The sequence below is a fragment of the Solanum pennellii genome, chromosome 1 (assembly GCF_001406875.1).
Source record: "Solanum pennellii chromosome 1, SPENNV200".
In the NCBI taxonomy this organism is placed as follows: domain Eukaryota; kingdom Viridiplantae; phylum Streptophyta; class Magnoliopsida; order Solanales; family Solanaceae; genus Solanum; species Solanum pennellii.
The window spans coordinates 104,443,230-104,466,263 of record NC_028637.1 but is presented as its reverse complement, the minus strand read 5'-3'; the positions used below and the strand labels follow the sequence as shown (position 1 = coordinate 104,466,263).

The 23,034-nt window shown below is 31.7% G+C and overlaps 4 protein-coding genes across 4 annotated transcripts; 3 read left to right on the top strand and 1 right to left on the bottom strand.

Annotated features, from left to right (window-relative positions):
• Nucleotides 1-1,284: 1,284 nt before the first annotated feature.
• LOC107025943 (proline-rich extensin-like protein EPR1) lies at nt 1,285-4,508 on the top strand. Its single transcript, XM_015226751.2, has one exon. The coding sequence runs from the start codon at nt 1,285-1,287 to the stop codon at nt 4,294-4,296; it is 3,012 nt and encodes a 1,003-aa protein (XP_015082237.1). The 3' UTR covers nt 4,297-4,508.
• A 5,705-nt stretch (nt 4,509-10,213) lies between these two features.
• Nucleotides 10,214-10,922, top strand: LOC107004523. Its single transcript, XM_015202775.2, has one exon. It carries the CDS (start codon nt 10,285-10,287, stop codon nt 10,714-10,716), a length of 432 nt encoding a protein of 143 aa, XP_015058261.1. The 5' UTR covers nt 10,214-10,284; the 3' UTR covers nt 10,717-10,922.
• A 164-nt stretch (nt 10,923-11,086) lies between these two features.
• On the bottom strand, nt 11,087-12,965 carry LOC107008192. Its single transcript, XM_015207119.2, has one exon. It carries the CDS (start codon nt 12,516-12,518, stop codon nt 11,292-11,294), a length of 1,227 nt encoding a protein of 408 aa, XP_015062605.1. The 5' UTR covers nt 12,519-12,965; the 3' UTR covers nt 11,087-11,291.
• A 5,734-nt stretch (nt 12,966-18,699) lies between these two features.
• Nucleotides 18,700-21,054, top strand: LOC107019273 (peptidyl-prolyl cis-trans isomerase FKBP12). Its single transcript, XM_015219831.2, has 5 exons — nt 18,700-18,920; nt 19,128-19,161; nt 19,248-19,309; nt 20,078-20,130; nt 20,684-21,054. Exons 1-5 carry the CDS (start codon nt 18,833-18,835, stop codon nt 20,783-20,785), a joined length of 339 nt encoding a protein of 112 aa, XP_015075317.1. The 5' UTR covers nt 18,700-18,832; the 3' UTR covers nt 20,786-21,054.
• The last annotated feature ends 1,980 nt before the right edge of the window (nt 21,055-23,034 follow it).

Below are 23,034 nucleotides of genomic sequence, written 5' to 3'. Positions count from 1 at the left end.
GTTTCAAGTGTAGTTATATATTTCTTACGCCATTTCTGTGGATTGTACTAGTCTTTTTTTCCCATCAGGTGTCAAATATTTATTTTTAGAGATGGATCTAGAATTTATATTTTGTTGGTTAAATTTTTAAGATTCTTAATACTGAACTTATTTGATTTGTAAACTAGAAGTATGATTTCAAGCTTATTATTTGTTGTGATTTTAGTGATCTTTTTGCCCATAAACTCCACAACAAAATTACTAAGTTCAGATGAATCTAATTTTTCGTGCTACATTTGACCTTGCCTGCCTTGTCATCCTGCAACTCATGATTTATGCCACCAAAGGTACTCCATTTTCGAAGCTCGAATTTAAGAAATCTGATTAAGGATTTATAAATATTTATTCCCCTTCATGTCTCTACAACAATGATATATTGATGATAGCTTGTTGATAACTAGTCTTTGTGTCACTATTGTTCCATACAAAGCCTAATTTTGTTCCGAGTTAGTCAACTTTTTATTTCTTTGAACTGGGACATCCCAGTGCTCCCAAATGTTATCATATTTTACTGAAATATGGAGTATTATTTTGTCGATAGTTGATTATAACTTTTAAGTGTATTCATATAATGTAATGTTTTCTCCATCAAATTAAATTATCCATAATTATTTTAATATTTTTAGTTATAATATAAATACTTAAATCAAGTTAACATCATGGCACGATATTCAATCAAACAATGCCTTTTAAAATAAGACTAAGGACGTTTATATGTTTATTTTTAAAGATATTTAGTGAAAAGTGTAATGATTTCAGTTATTACAAGAAGAAATCAACGCTGTTTTTATCGTGATAGAGTGATATGTACATTAAGTTCAATTATGTATGATTAAGATATGACATGTCTCTCTTATACCCACTTTTATTTTAATTTTATCCTAAGTGAAAGGCTAGAAATAAAGAAAGGACATAATTAAAAGACATTGTGATTGATAATTTAAAGGTAATTAGTAAATAGTTCAACGATTGTTTGCTTCCTTAATAATCTCAATTAAGCTAGAAAATCTGAGCATTTCTTTATTCTAGAGATATTCAAGATACTATAATATTGCTATCATAATACAAATTCTAGATACTATAATATTGGCAAATAAATAGGACAACTAACCTATCAAGTATTGAAATCCTCCCTTTTACATGCCTTTAAAATTCTATATATAGCTAAATGGGAAACAATTAATATATCAAAATTTTATTTTCTCTTACCACATTTTTCTCTAAGTTTCTTGCATCAGCAGAAGAATGGCTTGGCATTACAACTTGTCCTCCATCTTATTGTTTGCTTTTATATACTTTATCCATGACGGCATGATAACTACTATAACGGCACGTCGCCTTCTTCAAACCCCTAGTTTTACAGGATCCGCTACTCCTAGTTTTTCAATGGCCGCTGTCCCAAGTTTCTCGACGCCCACTATCCTTAGTCCCTCAATGCCTGCTACCCCAAGTTTCTCCAATTCCCCCGGTCTTTCAAAGCCTGAGAACCCTAGTTTCTCAAAGCCCCAAACTCCTAGTTTCTCAAAGCCTGTAACACCTAGTTTGTCAAAGCCTGAGAACCCTAGTTTCTCTAAACCTGAAACACCTGGTTTCTCAAAGCCCGAGACTCCTAGTTTCTCAAAGCCCGAAACTCCTATTTTCTCAAAGCCCGGAACTTCTAGTTTTTCAAAACCTGAGACCCCTAGTTTCTCAACACCAACTACCACAAGTTTCTCCAATTCACCTAGTCTTTCAAAGCCTGAGATCCCTAGTCTCGCAGGGCCTGACATCCCTAGTTTTTCAAAACCTGAAACACCTAGTTTCTCAAAACCTACTTTCTCAAAGCCTGAAACTCCTAGTTTCTCAAAGCCTGAGGCACCTAGTTTTTCAAAACCTGAAACCTCTACTTTCTCAAAATCAGAGACCCCTACATTTTCAAAACCCCAGAATCCTAGTTTTTCAAAATCTGAAACCCCTAGTTTCTCAAAACCTGAGGCTCCTAGTTTCTCAACGACAGAAACTCCTAGTTTCTCTAAGCCTGAGACACCTAGTTTCACAAAGTCTGAGACACCTAGTTTCTCAAAGCCTGAAACTCCTAGTTTCTCAAAACCTAAGACTAGTAGTTTCTCAAAGCCCAAGACTCCTAGTTTTTCAAAACCTGATACCTCTAGTTCTCCAAAGCTTGAGACTTCAACTTTCTCAAAGCCCACGTCTCTTAGTTTCTCCGAGCCCAAGACCCCTGGTTCACCAAAGTCTGAGAATCCTACCTTTGCAAAGCCTGAGACCCCTAGTTTTTCAATGGTCGAGACTCCTAAATCCTCAGATCCTATTACTCCTACATCCCCAAAGCCCGAGACCCCTACTTTATCAAAGCCTCAGACTCCTACTTTCTCAAAGACTGAGATCCCAAGTTTCTCAAAGCCAGAGACCCCTAGTTCTACAAAACCCGAGATTCCTAGTTTTTCAAAGCCTGACACTCCTAATTCCCCAAAGCCAGAGACCTCTGATTCTCCAAAGCTCGAGACCCCAAGTTTTTCAAAGCCTAAAACCCCTAGTTTCTCAAAGCCTGAGACTCCTAGTTTCTCAAAGCCTAAGACTCCTACTTTCTCAAAGTCTGAGACTCCAAGTTCCCCAAAGTTAGAGACTCATACATTCTCAAAGCCTGAAATTCCAAGTTCTCCTAAGCCTGAGACCCCTAGTTTCTCAAAGCCCGAGACCCCTAGCTTCCCAAAGTTTGAGACTCCTAGTTTCTCAAAGCCCGAGACCCCTAGCTTCTCAAAGTTTGAGACTCCTAGCTTTTCAAAGCCTGATATATCAAGTTCCCCAAAATCTGAGACTCCGAGTTTTTCAAAACCTAAGACTCCGAGTTCCCCAAAGTCTGAGATCACTACTTTCACAAAACCTGAAATGCCAAGTTCTCCAAGCCCTAAGACACAAAATTCCCTAAAGCCTGAGACACCTAGTTTTTCAAAGCCTGAGGCACCAAGTTCCCCAACGCCCGAGATATCAAGTTTCTCAAAGCCTGAGACTCCAAGTTCTCCAAGTCTTTCAAGTTTCGTAAAGCCTGAAACTCCTAGTTTTTCAAAATCCGAGACTCCAAGTTCCCCGAATCTTGAGACCCCTAGTTTCCCGAAACCCGAGACTCCTAGTTTTTCAAAGCCTGAGATTCCAACTTCCCCTAAGACCGAGAATCCTAGTTTCTCAAAGCCCGAGACTTCAAGTTCCCCGAATCCCAAGACTCCTACATTTTCAAAACCTGAGACGCCAAGCTCCCTAAAGCCGGAGACGCTAAGTTCCCCAAAGCCCGAGACCCCAAGCTCTCAAAATCCTGAGACACCAAGTTCCCTAAAGCCCCAGACTCCAAGTTCCCCAAAGCCCGAGACGCCAAGCTTCGAAAAGCTCGAGACGCCAAGCTCTCTAAAGCCCGAGATGCCAAGTTCCGCAAAGCCCAAAATGCCAAGCTCCCCAAAGCCCGAGACTCCAAGCTCCCCGAAGTCCGAGACCCCAAGCGCCCCGAAGCCCGAGACCCCAAGTTCTACAAAGCCTGAGACGCCAATCTTCCCAAAGCCCGAGACCCCAAGTTCCACAAAGCCTGAGACTCCAAGCTTCCCAAAGCTCGAAACGCCAAGCTTCCCTAAGCCCGAGACTCCAAGCTTCCAAAAGCCCGAGACGCCAAGTTCCGCAAAGCCCGAGATGCCAAGCTTTCCTAAGCCAGAGACTCCAAGCTTCCCAAAGCCTGAGACGCCAAGCTCCCCTGAGCCTGAGACGCCAAGTTCCGCAAAGCCCGAGATGCCAAGCTCCCCAAAGCACGAGACCCCAAGTTCCCCAAAGCACGAGACGCCAAGCTCCTCAAAGCCTGACATCCCAAGTTTTGAGACTCCAAGTTTTCCAAAACCTGTAACTCCTAGTTCACTAAATCCCGACACACCAAGTTCCCCAAAGTCTGAGACGCCAAGTTTGTCGAAGCATGAGATCCTAAGATCTCCAAATTTTGAGAAACCTAGTTTCTTAAATCCAGAGATACCCAGTTTATTAAAACCCGAAACCACTAATTCTTCAAAGTCTGATATTTCAGCAGCCCCAGAACCTGGGACTCCAAGTGTTTCTAGGCATGAAATACCAAGTGCACCAAACCGTGAGGTACCAACTACCCCAAAATCAAAGATCCCAACACTTACAAAGCCTGAATTACCCGTTATTTCAGATCCTGAGATTCTAAGTGTATTAAAGACAGAAATGCCAAAACCTTCCAAACAAACATTGTCAACTTCTCCTTGAGTAACTATGGTGTTATTCATGTGTCATGACTTGTGTTGGCTAGCCAACAGAGGATTAGATCGCATCTGAATGAGTTGAATTTGGGTTAGATGTGAATGGATAAATATTTGACTTGTCATGTGAATAAAAATGAGTTGAGTGATGGATGATTTTAGTATCCACATATTATTTACTCATAAATTGTACAAAAATGAAATTTGCTATCAAATAAAGTGAAGCACTTTTTTTCTGTAATTTTATTTTTTGATAAGCCAACTTACATTGTTTTTCACTCTGTCGTTAAATGTTTATTTTTTCTTAATCAACATATGTAGAAACTATGATTGATCTATTTTACCACATACAATTAGCCGGACATGATCTGTGTTTATATATAAACCATTTTTTACATCAGATTTCGAAAGCATGGACATGATTAATTAAGTGTGCGCTACGTTGATTGCATAATATATATGTTTCACGTACACTCTTATGTGTTTAATATCAAGTATTATTATAATTCTCTCTATTTTGTCTCATCATTTTAAGAAGACAGGAAGTGTCTATGAAGCTCCTGCAATCGCTTTAGTTGTTACAATTTCTCAAATATTGCCTTTCAAGTTAGTGTTAATTATTTTTAATGCTTTTGAACTTTCATTTTTTTTCTTAAAAAGTACTTTAATTTGGACAATGATAGAATTGCAGAATATGTTCTTTCATTACAACATTCACAAATTATAATTTTAAAAATATTATCTCATTTTCACTAATCAAATTTGATAATTTTCATCTTTTATAGAGAAAATGTTTGTCATGACTAAAAAATAGGTTTAAACGTAGAATTTGGGTCAATTTAAAACAAAAGATTTGTCTAGTTTACTTTTTTTTTAAAAAAATCTACAATATCTCAACAAACTAAATAAAATCTTAAATTCAAATTCGTTGTAAAAGTAGAAATTTATTATGTTAAAAATCACTGCAATAACTAAAACAAATGTTAACACATTATTTGATTACTCTTCCTGTTGGGTTATAATTTATTATTTATAATAATAATAGTAACCACTTTATTCCATCGCATTTCAAGAGTAATTTAAAGGATAAATTAAAGTGTTGGATCAATATTTTGTTCCACAAATATACCTCAATAGAGTGTTATGTTTGTTAACTGATTAATACCATTTTTTTAACTCTCTGAAAATGTGATAAATCTTCTAAATGTCAGAGTCCAATTTTCTTAATATATGAATTTACAATGTAGGTATATTTTTCTTATGCGATTTCTGTAGATTAGACTAGTATTTTTTTTTTCTCATCAGGTGTCGGATATCTATTTTTGTTGATTAATGTTTTGTTAATTCAACTTTTTAGATTCTTAATACTGAACATATTTGATATGTAAATTAAAAATATGAGTTTTGGCCTATTATTTATTGCGAGTTTAGTGATCATTTTATGACAAAATTACTAGGTTCATATGAATCTAGCCTTTGATGTTGCATTTGCCCTTGCCTGGTCTGCTTTGTTACCCTGCAACTCGTGATTTGTGCCATCAAAGATGACTTCATTTTCGAAGCTCAAATTTAAGACTTCTTATTAAAGAATAATAAAAATATTTATTCCCTCCGTGCCTAATTTTGTCTGCAATAATATAAGTATTGTTTATTTGTTCCAAATTATAATATAACTTTTATATCTTTCAACTGATACGTCTCAAATGTTGTCATATTTTACTAAAATAGTATTATTTTGTAGATAGTTGATTATACCTTTTAGGTATATTCATATATAATGTAATGTTTTCTCCGTCAAATTAAATTATCAATAATTATTTTAATATTTTTAGTAATAATACAAACACTTAAATCAATTTAATATTACGATTCGATATTTAATCATACAATACCTTAAAATAAGACTAAGGGAGTTTGTATGTTGATCTTATAGATATTTAGTGAAAAGTGTAATAATTTTAGTTATTACAAAAAAAAATGAACATTGTCATTATTATCGTGATAAAATGATATGCATTTAAAATTTCAATTATGTTTGATTATGATATGATGTGTCTCACTTATACCCATTCTTTTTTAATTTTATTTATTCAAAGAGAAAAGCTATAATAAAGAAAGGACATAACAGATATTGTGATTGAAATTTTGGAAGTGATTAGTAAATATAGCTTAACAAATGTTTGCTTCCTTAATAATTTCATATAAGCTAGTAAATATGATCATCCTTTATTCTAGGGATTTTCAAGATACTATAATATTGTTATCACGATATAAATTCTAGATACTATAATATTGGCAAATAAATAGATCAACTGACATGTCAAATGTTGAAATTCTCCCTTTTAGATGTCTTTAAAAATCTATATATAGCTAAATGGAAATTATTAAAATATAAAAAAATTATTTGCATTGATCTTACCACATTTTTCTCCAAGCTTCTTGAATCTACAAAAAGAAAATGGCTCAGCATTGTCGTTTTTCCACCATCTTATAGCTTGCATTAATAAATATCATGCATGATAATTACTATATCAGCACGTCACCTTCTTCAGATTTCTAGTTTCTCAACGCCAGCAATCACTAGTTTTTCAATGCCCACTACCCCAACACCTCTAATTTTTCAAAGTCAGAGATTCCAGAAGTCCCATAAATCGAGATACCTAGTGTCTCTAAGCCCGAATTGCCAAGTTTGCCAAAGCGTGAGCTACCAACTACCCCCAAACCTGAGATCCCAACTTTTACAAAGCCCAAATTACCAATTGTTATAGATCTTGAGATTCAAATGTGATAAAGACAGAAATTTCAAAACTTTCTAAACCAATATTATCAACTTCTCCATGAGGAACTACGATATTATATATGTGTCATGACTTGTGCCGGCTAACGGACGGATTAGATAGCATATGAATGAGTTGAGAATGGGTTAGATACAAATGGATAAAATATTTGACATGTCGGTATTTTATGTGAATAAAAATGAGTTGAATGATGAATTATTTTTGTATATATCACATATTATCTACTCAAAAATTGTACAAAACTTAAATTTGTTATCAAATAAAGCAAAGTACTTCCTTTTTCTTTAATTTTATTATTTTTATAAGCCAGCTTACATTGTTATCACTGTGTTAGATGTTTGTTTTTTTCTTAGTCAAAATATAGAAGCTATAGTTTCTAACTTTTTGGCCAAATTTTTTTATGCTAAAATTAGAGATTTTTTAACTAAACTAGAAAATAGCAACATCATACATAGTCCTATAATTCGATATACAGTTACTTTGTAACAAAATAATATGTGCATAGTAACAAAAAAAATCAGAGGAATTTTGAAATATATATAAAATTATATCCAAATGACTTTATTAAGCTTTATTCATAATTCTTAACTAATAAACGTGGTTATTCCTCTATTATTGTAGCGAATGACTACAACAAATCAATGCAACTTACAATAGTTAAGTGGTTCAATAAAGTAAAATGTCTTTTTCCTGTGTTTCAAATTGTTTATCTAATTTTAACAAATAAAATCTTTTTAGTACAAGAAGTAACTCAGCTTATAATTTATGTGCTCTAATCAACTCATTAACCACTCAGGCCAACTGCTATACGTTTCTTCTTCCTTATATTATTATTCTTTTATAATAATTGAAGACATAATAATCATGAGAGACTAATAAATTTTTTATGCTATAAAGCTTATTGCATAACTGTTTTGGAAACTTTAATGTGAAATGGAGAGAATTTGGGAGAAAATAATAGTAGTAAGAGACAAATAGTACTACTCTAATTAATTAGCTTGTCCAAGAAATTTGTGAGGTGTCCTTATTGTACCTGCAACCCATTAACAATGTGTACGAAATCAGGTAAACGTGGAAATAATCTCTTATGATCATCTGTAAATTGAACAGAAGAAAATGATCTTTTCAAATCTCTCTTAGGTGTAAAAATGAAAATATCGCGTAAAAAGAACAAAAAACTTAAGTTTAAAAATTACATAATTGTATGTTTTAGGATCATTCAATTATGTGCATAGCTTGATTCAGTTATAAGATATAGGTAGTGGTTGGTCTACATTAATTTAACCAAATCCTGTGAAGCAATTGAGCTTTAGAACATGAGCTGGATTGTATGTGAATAATACTGCTGGAAAAACAACTTTAAAGGTTGTATGAAAATTGATTCATATTCTACCTATTGGAAAACTATTTACGTTTATCCAGAGTTCAAACTCTTAAAATAGATAATTACTTGATAAGAAAAGGTTACCTAATGTGAACGTGAATAATTAAAAGTTAATTAAAAGATAAAAATGAAAAATAGATAATTACTTGATAAGAAAAGGTTACCTAATGTGTCACTGTTTTTCATTTTTATCTTTTCTTTAGTCTGTTGTGTTCCTTTCTGGACAGCTTTTTGGTTGTTGTTAAAGCCAATTTAATGGCATCAACGCTCATCTAAATAATAACAGCTAGCCACATTTAAGGGACCAAATGTATTCATTGTAATAAATTAAAGCTGTATCGATTTAATTTCTACTCCAAATTAAACTACCATCAACAACTGTTTAGCTTAGCATTTTAGATTACTATATTCTCCTTCTTTTTAATCAATATAAAAACAAATGTATTTTACCTAGAGTCTCATAGTAACATAATTAAAATCTAATTTACAATGGTTTTTCAGTATTCGTTGAGATCAAAATATAGATTAATGCGAGCGAAGGAGAAAATTAATTGAATGATTAATTTGTCACGGAGTTTAAGTAAATAAAGAACACTTTTGAATCTTGTGAACCTAAATTAAAGTTATGTCAAATGTACAAAATTGTATTTTTATCTTGTGGCATCAAACATGTCACATGAAAAGCTAAAGTTAAAACATTACCAAAAAAGAAAAAAATCATTTTTATTGTGGCATTAAATTGAGAGAAAAAATGAAGATTTTCTTGATTTTGTGAAATGGATGGAGCATTACACTGGACAAGAATGATGTGAAGTTTACTTTAGGTATATAAACAAGTGCTTGAAAGAAAATAACATGAAATTTTTTATTTTAGAAGTGTAAAATAAATAAAGGGAGGTAAATAATATGAGAAAAAACTAAAAAATGAAGATCGGTGTAGTTGGATGTTAAACAGCTCTTTTTAATTAATGCTAATAAATAGAAAATAAGCTGATTGAAGTCTGCTAATTTGGGTAAACTCTTTATCTAATATGTGAGTATTTGATTCTTCACATTGTAATTCATTTCACCTATTCTTAATTTTATTTTATTTTATTCAAAAAAATTAATTAAAATCCGCTTAAAATCCGCAAATCATTCGAACCCACCAAAAACAGGTGGTTTTTGACGGAAAAAAAAGGCAATATATAGATAGCTTACCAAGTTAGACTCGGTTGTAGTTGTGTATTTTTTTAATTCAGATAAAAGTTCTATCTACGTGAGTACACCATGTAGATAAGATAATATTTAAATAGTTAATATGTGTTCAAAGTTGAATGATAAAAATAAATGTATCAGAAAAATATAACAAAAGATAAATATAACTTTTTCCTCAAAAGTATAAAAATAAATATAATCGTTTTCGACATATTTTTTGTCTACTTTTCTATTTTCCTGCCTTTTTAAAACTATTTATAAACTAAAAGAGTATTTGTACTTATGTATCTTTTTTAAACCCTTTTCAATACAATTTATGTGTCTTATTCAAATAATCAATTTACTGTCAACTAAATGTGTACCTGAAAAAGATTAAACAAGACTCTTTTTTTTTTTGTTGATCTGTTTAAACTTCAAAAAGAAGTAATTTTAAGGATAAAATAAGAAAAAATTACATGATTTTGTAAATTACTTATTTGGAACAAATAATTCTAATAATGTGTTCAAGTAATGTTAAACGGAGGGAACTCAAACAGAATAATTGAATTGACAGCTAATTAAGGAGAGATGGATTTCAGTTGATACTCTCAACCACATAGGAGGGTGAACAAATTGAATGCTCATTATGTTTCTATTCCCATACATACTACTATATAACTTACCCAAAACCCCTGCACATATACTTAACAACAAAAAGAGTAGTATTTTTTTACAACAACAAACAATGGCGAAGATAAATGTCATGATAGCCGTTGTCGTGCTTGTTGTATCAGTCATGTCAATTGAGCAAGCCACAGCAGCTCGACGTCTTCAGCAATTTGGTGGTTTCCCTATGCCTACTACTCCATCAACTGGTGGTGGTTTCCCCTCATTTCCTATGCCTACGACTCCATCAACTGGTGGTGGTTTCCCCTCATTTCCTATGCCTACTACTCCAGGTTTTCCTACTCCATCAACTGGTGGCGGCGGCTTTGGTGGGCTGCCTACTATTCCATTTCCCCCATTCCCCAACACTCCAGCTGATGCCACACAAACCACTACTCCTTGAAATGTAACTTCATACACACGACTCTCAACTATCCATATCTTTCTGATCCCCCCTTATAATTAACTTCTGATTGATGTATTTCTATTGTTTAAATTAAAATTGCTTACTGAAGCAATTGTTGCTTAATGTTTGTTGTTATTTATGTATCTAAGCTATGTACTGATTATTCGTTGTTTCATTCAATACTACTAGCTTCATTTATCATATATGCTTAACATTGACTTGTGGATGGGGTGAACTTTTTTCCTTTTCGCGTTGAGTCTATTGGGGTTTAAAATTCTTATCTAGAGATGAAATAATAGAAAGAAAAGAAACAGATATTCTCAGGTAGAAAATAGGAATATATGAAGATAACAACAAAGATGCCAACTTTGAAATAAAAGGATAGAAGATGAAAAACATTAAATAAATGAGACAACAGTCTTCATGCCAACAGAAACAGAGTAGAATTAAACAACAAATGGTTCAAACAAGAAAGCCAAAGCCTACTGATGACCACTGAACACATGATACATGAAATGAACAACAATAACAAGAGACTGATAAAGGACAAAGCTAAATCAAGTGTCTTAGATTCAACTCCACCATTGGTGCACTGCAACACCTTCATCTATTAACTTCCCATACAATGTCAAACATTGCCAATAAGCCCTCTTTTGGCTTCCATTTTCCTCTTCATCATCATCAACTTCTTCTAATTGGTTTCTGCAGTGCAAGAACAACTCATCTACCAAACATATTGCTTTCTTCTTGATTATTTCCTCAACCACTTCTGCTTCAGCCTTCATCACAACGTAGTCTTCTTCCTTAACATTTTTGCTCAACCATTCTGCTGTCCCAACTAAGGCTACTCCATCCCCTGATTGCTCTGACTCTTGGATTTCAACATCCAAGTTGTAAATCTCGAAATCTTGATTATTTGCAGGGTAGCTCCTCTTAAACCATTCTGCTACCCCATTTTTCTCATCAGAAATGAAGATTCTTCGAGGGTAATTCTCAAGAGAATCACCTAACAACTCAGGAAGAAACTTCATCTTCCTTGAAAATGATTTCAGCAATGCCCTTTTTGGCGGTTCAAGCAACACATCCTCTAATCCTTTCAATGCAACTTTTTTAGCCTCAGGTGTGCTTCCACAAACAATGTCCTTTTTCTGTGAATTCAGTTCAGCATTTAGTACCCCAGTTTTCCTAACTCCCACCAAAGTCTTGTCAAATCGTCGAATATACACGATTCTGTAGTTTGCTAGAGCTTTAAGCTCAGCTAAAGGATCATTGCTGAGTTGAGTTACAACAATGCCACCAATCTTGAGTACACGGTCAATGAACGTACTGTTCCATTCATTCTGAGCAATTGCAAAATTGAATGTCTCATTTGGAATCGAATTCTTGTAATCCATATCCGAATCAAGCACCAAATCAACCACATTGTCATTCAACAATTCCAAATCTTTGATCAGATGATCATTCTCAGAACTCAAAACAAGTCCTTTATGCCCCTTCTTAACAAGGCCTTCATCTGCCAAATCACGAAAAAGATTATGCAACACATTGAAGTCCCTCCCATCAGAATTCACATAAGAATCGTCAATTACATCGAATGAGCCTCTTAGAATGGACCCAATTGACGGCAATATGAAAAGAACCATTGCAAAGAACAAAGACCGTGACATAATCCTTAAAGCCCTCGAATCTGGTAGCTTAATAATCAAAACGGCGTCTTGATGCAACCCAATTTTCAACTCGGGAAAATGATTCCCCTTGATTTCCCCCCTTTTGGGGCAATACACAAAACCAAAATCCATGCTTTCACAACAAACCTATCGGAAGAGTCTGTAAAAACTGATCGTACCTTGTGCTACAAGAAGAGAGAGAGAAAGAAAGAGAGAGCGAGAGAGAAAGGGGAAAATCCAGCGACGGAAGAAAGGTGAATTTAGCGAGTACAAAACCTAGCGGCGGTGTGATTGCCACCCACAAGAGAAACACGGGTAGATTTGATTCTACTCCAAAGGAGCAACAATTGTCTAATTCTAGCAACCTCCATGATTTTTTCTGTTTGAAGCATTCAATAAAAAGGTCAAGAAAACCCCATGAAAAATTGAGTTTCTAGGTACACCCAGAAATGAAATTAGATGATCTATAACTCAACTAACATCAACAATTAAGGGGAAAAAATAACCTTTTTTTTCTTTTAAGAGAAAAAAATGTTGAAGAGAGGATGATGATGAAGAAGATATGAAGCATATAGATATTGGAAACGGGTGGATTTAATAAGAAAAAGTAGAGCGGTTTTGCATGCGTGTGGACGTTACTTTTTGTTATACTATTTTTTCGTTTTACCTCTTATTTTTTTTACCGCGTTTAAAAACATTATGCCTACAGTAAAATTTTATGGTTTAAAAAAATTAACACGTATACATGATAAAGATATCCGGTCAAATGTAAATATTTTTATTTGATAAGTACTCCATTAATCTCATTTTAATTATTATACAATATTTTTCAAAGGTTAATTTGATTCATTATCAAAATTAAATTAGATTATTAGTTTGATATTTTAAACTAAAAAATTTAAATATTTAAACATTAAATGAAAAATATTATAAATATCAAGTTTTTACATATCAATATGAAATAAATATATAACAAAATACTAATTAAAGTTACTATTATTTAATTTTAAAAAAAAATTATGAAAATTGCAAATAGAAAGATGATGGATTGATGATAGATAATTAACTCCTTTCATTTCTTCAATACATGTTCCACACCGGGTATTTGTGCAATAAATTAGGACAAAGCAATTAATTTAATTGAGAGCATAGCATACGTAGAAGATAATATTCAGAATGTGTATGGTTCTTTTTAGAAAATATCATATATACATTTTTTCAAAATCTCCACTACTAAGTATTTTTTGCTTTTATTTTTACTTGTTTTTTTATATACTCTGATCAATATTTATTTTTAGTTTTCACTTTAAACATATTGAGAGAAAAATAATACTTTTTTTGTATATATTATTTTCAATATTAATTACTTATTTTTCAAATTAGTTTCTATACCTAAGATTATACATAGTCAATTAACACAGGTAATGAAATATTCATTTTCTCAAAAAAGAATACAAAATCTAAAATAAATAAAATTGAACAATAAAACTCACGGTGAAAATATATCTTATATAAGTCCGTCGCAAGCATGAGATTTTTGGTTAATGAACATTTGTATATATTTTTGTTTTACAATAATAGAAATTAATTGCATAAACCTGAAATGAACCAAGAAAGAAAATAAAAGTTGGGAGTGGTATATTAGGCCATGCATACAAAATAAGATTATCAATCAATTCCTTCAACAACTACTCTTTACTTTTATGTGTACACATGTAGTTGAGTTTCCCTTTAGAATACGTCGCACCAACCAAAATACTTTTATTAAGGTGGAGTATTAAATAAAGAAAAAACATTTAGTAGTATATTACGTACTAGGCCACTTAATTAAACTATGAATTGAAAAATTCTTCTAAAACTAAAACTGGAATCAACTAAATTATTGCCTATTTGCTTACTGATACTCAAATCCCCTAGCTCCTTGATTGATTGTCATTATCATTTTTAAGGTTTATTATGATGTATTGCTCGGTTTGATTTAATTTTATATATTATTATTTTTTTATTTTTATAAATGTTAAATTAATAACTAATTCAACAAGATATTTTTATTTATTAATTTTTTATCATTAATGGTTTAATTTCGAATTAACTAATAAAAAAATGGTCATTAAATAATTATATAACTTCTCCACGATTTGGCGCGATAAGATAATAATGTAATTTTATAGAATGCTCATAACAATAGTAACTAATATGAAAAAACTATACAAGTGCAAGACAAATATAAGAACTAGGACTATAATTCGAATTGAAAGCATTGAACAAAGATAACAACTAATAAGATACTCATATTGGCATTATTATTTATACATAGGTAAAGTAGTACATTATAACTATCTTAATTAGTTATCGATTTTATCTAATAATTCAATATTATAAAATCAATATTGACCAATAATCAGATAATTCAATATTATAAAATCATTAAAATCCATTAACTCAATAACACTTCTTTCGTATTAAATTAATTGATCAATTTGATTTATAAATGATAGATTAAGTAAGTTAACGTTAACAGTGTCGGTGGATAAAATGTAGGTATGACATGATTGCTCACATGAGTACTCTTATCTCTGACAGAGTATCAAGGTCCATTTCGATTGGTTCCTATGATTTCATCTATCTATTATCAGTTAGTTTTTTATTCTAGATTTAACTAAAGTTGGTCATTTTAGTCGAAAGTTGGGCTAACTTGCTTTGCTGTAAAATTATTTTGGGTAATTACGATAAATTTTATTTGAATTTAATATAATAGAATATGTTTAGAAGTATACTATTAATAACTCAAATAATAAAAGCAAATTAACAATAGTAAGCTATATATCTCATCGATAGGCAAACAGTTTAAGGATCATTATCACTCGATAGCTAAATCTCAACATACATATTACTATTGATGTCTACATTAAATGCATGTTTTCATCTTACATTATGTCCAAATTCATATCTGAAAAATGTACTTTGTAGAATACTATTCCATCTTTTATATGCAATTCATAGCAAACAAATGAAATTTACACATATTACGAGGTTAAGAAAAAAAATAACGTAAAGAGTGTTAGAATTGTGTCGTGTCATCTAAATCATATTATTCGTTTAAGCACTTTGAGAAAACTGTAATGACTCTTTTAAATTTTTATACAATAAAAACAATTTCATCTAATCATAAAATGGAATGTCTTATTCTAAGGTATGCAAATATATAAAATCATGATATGAAATTATAAGATAGATTAAAGTTTTTTTTGAATCGATCTGAATTTTTTGTGTCATATACTTTTCATAAACATAAAATTAAATAAGTTGTAAAAATATTAAAATAATCTCAATACTCAATCTTAACAAATAAATAAAATTTTATAAAATCACATAATAAATTATTACAAAATTGTGATCGGTCTTGTTCACTCACTAAAGATGAAAAAAGTAGTTTTTTCTATTAGACACTGAAGTAGTAGTAAAAAATTTGGTTGATACATTAATTTGATTTAAAAAGATGAATATAGATGAAAAGTAGGAATTGATTTAAAGTAATAATAAATATGTTGTTGAGAATAATAAATTTTAAAAAGTAATTATGTGTCATAGGACTTGTAGCTCGGCAGTCCACTTTCATGTTGGAGCAAGAACTACCATGAAAGTCGATCTATTACGACCAGCGCGGTTGTTTCTATTTCATTTTCTTCTTCCAAGCCCTTCTTAGAAAGCACCCACTGAGTTACTTACCAAATCTCAAATTTCTCTCGACGCCAAGAATTCTTTATGTGTTCAGGTCGATATATGATTATAAATTTCATTTACCTATGAAATAAATGACAAGTAGATTTATATGGGGTTGTTTCATGGGTCAATTTTTATATTTAAAAATTTTCAAATATAATATTGACTTCCCAAGATATAATTTTTGGAGAATATGATATTATCTCATGATTGAAAGCACCGTGAAATCACATATTTAAGTATTAATTTCAGTTTTGCCATGTTTGATATATATATATATATATTTATATTGGTTTTTCATCCGGTGTTCTGAGCCCACATTGAAACTCCGATTAAATTTGAACCGCGCATTATAGGGCCCATTCTGGGGTGGTGCTCTCAACAAATTTCTCCATATTCAGGTTTCAAACCCGAGATATATGGTTAAGGGTGAAACACTCCCATCAGTACACCACAGCCTATATTGGTGATTTAATAAAATATTTGACCAATCTTCTTTACAACAAAATCTATCTTGATTGTTAGTTTACCACAATTTTTTTTATTTGATTTTAAATTTGATTAAATGAGTAATTTTGAAATATTTATTTGCAAAAATAACATTACTGTTGTTAGGCACATTTCCAATTGCACCTTTAATTCAAGCAAAATTGTATTATGCATCAGCCTTATCAATGAAATTTTAAAAATCTAAATTGAATAACTATTAATGATGGGTAAACTGATAAATCCATTTGCAACTCCATTTTGAAAATCTTACCTAAAAGGTATTTATTTTATTTTAAATACTTACTTTCTTCGTTCATTTTTAATTGTTATATCATATTTTTTAAAATTAATTTAATTAATTTTTAAAGTTAAATTATATTATATTAATTCGATATCTTAAACACAAAATTTAAATATTCAATAAGTATATGAAAAATTATAAATTATAATTTTATAATTATCAATATGATAAAAAAATATATCACAAAATATAATTAAAATTCTTATAATTTGACTTTAAAAAGAAACTTTAATAACTAAAAGTGGAGAGAGAGTATAATGCCGAATAAATTATTGGTGTTCTTGATAGTACAATTAAAAAATTATTAAATTAATGGTACTTGAGAAATTTAAATTTATAAAAATAAGTAAGTAATAGAAAATATATTTTCAGTATGCTACGAAAGAGAGTTTTTGGCTTAAATTATTTCTCAACTATGACTCAAATTTAATGTACATCCTTATATTATCTAAGGGTCCGTTTGGCAATGCGATATGATAATATGATATGGAATCATAAAATTAAATTGAAGTTTTGTTTGGACATGCGATATGAAATTTTTGTGTTATATATTTTTCTCATAAACATATAAATCTCATAAGTTGTAAAATTATTAAAATAGCCCCAAATGTTTATTCAATCTTATCAAATAAAAAATTATGAAATCGCATAATAAATTATTACAAAGATATTTGTTCTACACTTAAGTAATTGTTTCATCTAACTTCAATTTAATAAAAAAAATTGAACATAAATTGTTGTGTGGTAATTTTTAATATAATCCTCCCACATAGTACGAACAATTTCCTCAAGTTGAACTTGCATTTTTCGATCATGTGACTTCAACCAATACATAAGTTCTGAAATATTCATACATTATGTTCTGAAGTTTAAAAAGATTACGTAAAGAAATCATTTCAAATATATTGAATCCAACTATTTAGAGATTTTTTTAGTAGAATATTGAGGGGTATATTATATATACAATGTTCACATTTTATACCATGTATAAAAATGCTGGAAGTAATGTGAAATTATGTAGCTAATTAGTTATTAAAATAAAAAATATAATTACTTCATTGGAAATTTTTGAAGTTGGAGTAGTATTTGTTTTTTCCAAAGAATATTTAGAATTTGAATATATTTTGTATGAATATAATTTAAACCCTCAATTTCGAAAAATTGAAAAAACTCGCCTAACTTGATTAGCTTAATCATGTGAACATATATTAATTCGACTTGACACATTTTTTGTTGAGACGTGAGTTACTTAAAAAAAATAGACAAAAGGATAAATCTTGCAACTTTTTAAATAATTAAGGGATATATTTTTTTTCACTTGTATAATAAAAGGATATACTTTAGGTTTGGTCATAAGATAGGGATGATTTCAGCCAAAACTCCTACAAAAGAAGAAGTAAAAAAAGAGAAAAAATACACAAGTACCCTCCTAAACTGTGATCGAAATCTTGAGACACAATTAAACTAAGCTAAGGTCCTATTACTCCTTGAACTTATTTTTTTTGGTGATTTTATATATTTTTTGTCATACGTGACACACTCCGTGTATTCTACATAATTGAAGCGCGTGGAAAATATATAGATACCACGTAAACTGAAAAGGTGCAAAAAACTAAAAAAATATAAGTTTAGAGATAATAAAACCTTAATTTAATTAAATATGTCTTTTAAATTTCGATCATAATCTAAAAGATACTTACGCATTTTTTCCAAAAAAAGGAGCAATTTTTATTCTCCTGAACAAGCTAGAAATCCGCCCATATATAAAAAAAAATAAAATAAAAAAGGGCATAAAAAGGAAAGTAACGAAGATATTCCGCTGCCGCACGCGAGAATCACGTGACATTGACCCTTGAAATTGACAAGCACTACAGTTTCAGTCATCAAACCCTAAATCACGAAGTCGGAGATTTCATCAAAATCACCGGAAAAAATGGGAGTGGAGAAGGAAGTTATCAGAGCCGGAAATGGCCCCAAACCGCAGCCTGGTCAAACTGTTACCGTCCACTGCACTGGTTACGGTGAGTCCTCTTTCTTTTTTTCCCCGAAGAAAAAGATCCATTTTCTTTTCACAAGGGATTAATCGCATCAAACTAGTTAATCTCTAATTCAGTCTGTTTTTATTCTTTATAGATGAATCGGATCTTTGATTTAGTTTGATTCTTTATTAAGTACAGTTTTTAGTAGTATTTTTGGTTAATATTGTTTTTATTGTTCTATGCCTGCAGGGAAAGATAGAGACCTGAGTCAGAAGTTCTGGAGGTATACTGTTTTTTTTTATTTATTTATGAAGTTTGATGCAGGGTTATGTGTAGTATATATCTTTGCTTAATTTGTACGTGTAACAGCACTAAGGATCCAGGCCAGCAGCCTTTCTCTTTCAAGATCGGCCAAGGCAAAGTTATCAAAGGTACTTACGACTCCTTTATATCTCGATTTATATAGTTTATGCGTTAGTATGTTATAAGTAAATGTGTGATAATGTATTCAATTGGACAATTAATTTGGAAAATTTAGTAGTCTTCTATTGGACTAACCATGAATGGAACTTATAGTAGTGATCCCACTAATTTTCTTATTGATTTCAATTGTCATTTTAAATTTCTCTCAAACTCAATTTCTGACCATAGAAATGGTCCGGAAGCTTATAGCTCTTTTACTGGACAGCTTTAGTGCAAGAGAACTTACACTTGTGTAAAGCAAACAAAAGCTTACTACATTGGTGGTCAAAGAGTTCTAAATGTGACATAGGTGGATTCATGTAGAGTTATAGATTTGTTGGCAAATGATGGTAGGTCTTAAAGTTAAGACAATCAACTTGCTATCATTCTAGAAAAGACACTATGGAAGGAGCTAAGATATCTTTTCCCTTGAAGCACACATATAGTTCAGCTGATTCTTCGGTGGCTTGAGTGATACCAGATTAATGTTGGATAAACTAACACTTCTTTATCAAATCAAAAGCTCATATCTGACTTACGAAGTAAAATTTGGCTGTGGTGAACTTTTGTAGTGGCATTTTTAGATCCTTCTATATTTGTCCGACATGTGCCCATTATGAACAAATCCCCACCTCCTTCTGGGGTCTTCAAAGGGAGAAACTTGGAGAACGCTGTAGACCATAGTGACAGTTCTCTCAGGTTGCATTTCTTTTATTCTTATGTCTCCTTATTTACAGGATGGGATGAAGGAGTACTGGGCATGCAATTGGGAGAAGTTGCTCGATTAACGGTAAATGCCTTCTCTTTTCTTTTGATTCTCAGTTGAAGTCAAATCAATCACGGAGTTAATTATGTTTTTGTTATCCATGTTATGAAGTTTAGACTTCCATTGAGTTATGGGTTTATAGTCAGAAAACTAAGAGTCAATTGGAAAATAAGGAGGTTGATATCTCCTAGTAATTTTACATTATTGAGTTTTGATTTATTTTCACTTCACTAAAATGTCTCTATCCTTTTGGCTGACTGGCTTATTAGTAGACATTATGATGTTTTCTACAATTGACACTCTAAAGTGGATTGATGGTTTCAGATAACTCCCCCTAATTTTCGTTTTTCAATTTCTGCCTCGTATTACTGCCCATTTCATGGTCACATCATCTCCATCTTTTTGATGGGATTGGCTGCAAAGTTTATAATAGAATGGTGATGATACAATAATTGCATTCTTCCTAAGAGTATTAATCTTACTATAATTGTGTACATATATGAAAAAAGTTTGTAGGCTTTTATGTATTAAGATCTTCTATAAGGAGAGGTTTAAACTGATGTCTTCAATTTTGCAGTGCACCCCTGATTATGCTTATGGTGCTGGTGGATTTCCAGCATGGGGTATTCAGCCCAACTCAGTTCTGGTTTTTGAGATTGAAGTCCTAGGTGCACAATGAGCAATTTGCTAACATTTGGGCATTCCCGATGGAGCTGTTGTACACTATACAGTAGACAGCTTGAGGGTATCAGTACTGCTCATGTACTCTTTTGCTCTAATGCAACTTGTTGAAACATATTATGGCAATAATAAATGCTTTGTAGCTTTTGTCTGGATAATGGTCTTCTATGAGACTACTAATTTGCCTTGCAAGACAAATTAGTTAGTAATGAAATATAATATGGAATGGATGTAAGAGTTTGTATGGTCAACTCCAACTAATATGGGGTACTATTCTCCTTGTCGCATTCTATATGCTTGCCTATTGCCTTATGTAAATAGCTAAAGTTTCATCACAAAAATTGACAGCTTAAAAGAATTGGTGGAAACTCAATTTGACAAACTAGGAGGAAACGATGGGAATGAGAATGTGAGGGTGATTGTCTTTTTGGTGTACCCTTGTGTCTTGCCCGTTATTCCCTTCTCTTGAAGGGTATGCTGGGTGGGATTTTATTTAACAACAATAAGATGTACACTATAGGAGGATCAATCCCAGCTCTTATGCAGTGTTAAGAATCGAAAGACCTGTAATTATCTGTGAGGCAACTCTTGATGTTCATGATAGTCTGAGGAATTTTCCAGTTTGTAGCTGGTGTCAGGCAGTGTTTGATAACTATGTCATACTGTAATACCAGGTTCTTAATCACTGAATGTGTCATTTTGCAAGGAATGCCAGCCTTCCCATTTATTAGCTATGATATATCTTATCCCTTTGCTGATGCACCATTCTAGTCCATGCGACATTGCCTGGAGTTTGAATGAGCAATCTGGAATGACCTCATTACTTTGCTTTAGGCCACAAGTAGATGAGGTGATAATTTTAGAGATAGTGGTGTTTTGACGAGTCCAGCGGTGGAGTAATATTTGTCTCCATTGTATATCATGAAAACTTTGATTCCTAGTGTGGCACAGAAGAAGCCCCACCATCTTAGATCCAGTTGATTGTGGCCAAATAGGTGCATTTGAACACCCTGAGGGTCTACCACATCAATCATTAGCTACCCACCTTATCATCAGTACCCCTCAATGGTTAGGGCTCTCCACAGTAAGATACACTCATCTTGAAAGGTACTTTGTTGTTTGTTACGTACTTTGCTGTCAGACCAACCACCCTCTTTTTTATACTCTCAATTGCCATTTAGAGATCAAATTGGTCTCTCTGGTAAGCCTTCAGTCATGTTAATTTGTTATTGTCTCACAACTCTACACATCTCTACTTCTGTGTCACTGCCAATTGTTACAATGTCTAAGTAAATCAGCAACAAACTAACAAATCCCTTCAATTGATGCTAGTGGTTGCTTTGTGTCTTGAAAAGTGCAGACCTAAATTTACTCTTATGATTATCCATTATTTAAAAAATTACTTAATTATATGAAGTGGTTGTCGATTATTACTTATTGAATCTAATATAATATATAGCGAGTGGTTGAACCTGCTTTGGCTGAAAGTCCTATTTAACCCCATGGTTTTAATCATTTTATTTTCTCTTTTGGAATCATGTGGAGTAGTAATTAAGCGTTTCAATTTACAATTATGCTTTCTGCACAACTTTCTAATGATGTTTAATGGACCTTAAATACCCATTGCCTCCTAAAGTCACGGCCGGAGTCCTTAAAGTTAATCAATACTGGCATGATGATCCTCATAAATATCAAAGGCACAAGGGACTAAATTAAGTGTGTGTTTCATCATGTTTTATTGTCACAACTTAAATATATAATTCACATTTTCTTTTGGTTGAATAGAATCATTGCTAATAATTATACTTGATTGCAAAATCATCATTTTTGTTGATTTTGTTGCACGTTGTTGTTTATAGTTACTCAATTTGATCACTTTATGCGAGACAATTAGCCTGGTTTGAATCTTGAGTTCAAAATACTCTTATACATTAAATTATAATACAAAGATAATGGTAAGAAAGTATTTAAAATGTTACTCCCTTTTATTATTTGTTACTTATTCTCAAAATAATTTATTATTTTTATTTATCACTTTTTTTAACATATAAACAAACAATTCCCTGTTTTATTCCTAACATTCACGTTAATTTTCAAAACCGATGCTAGACATTGATTAGTATATCAATAATTGTTTTATTAATGGGTATTTCAACTCAAACGTTAAAAAAAAAAAGAAAAAAGGAAAGGATACTATTGTATTTATGATTGTAATGAAGGGTAAAGCTGTCATTAGAACGTATATAT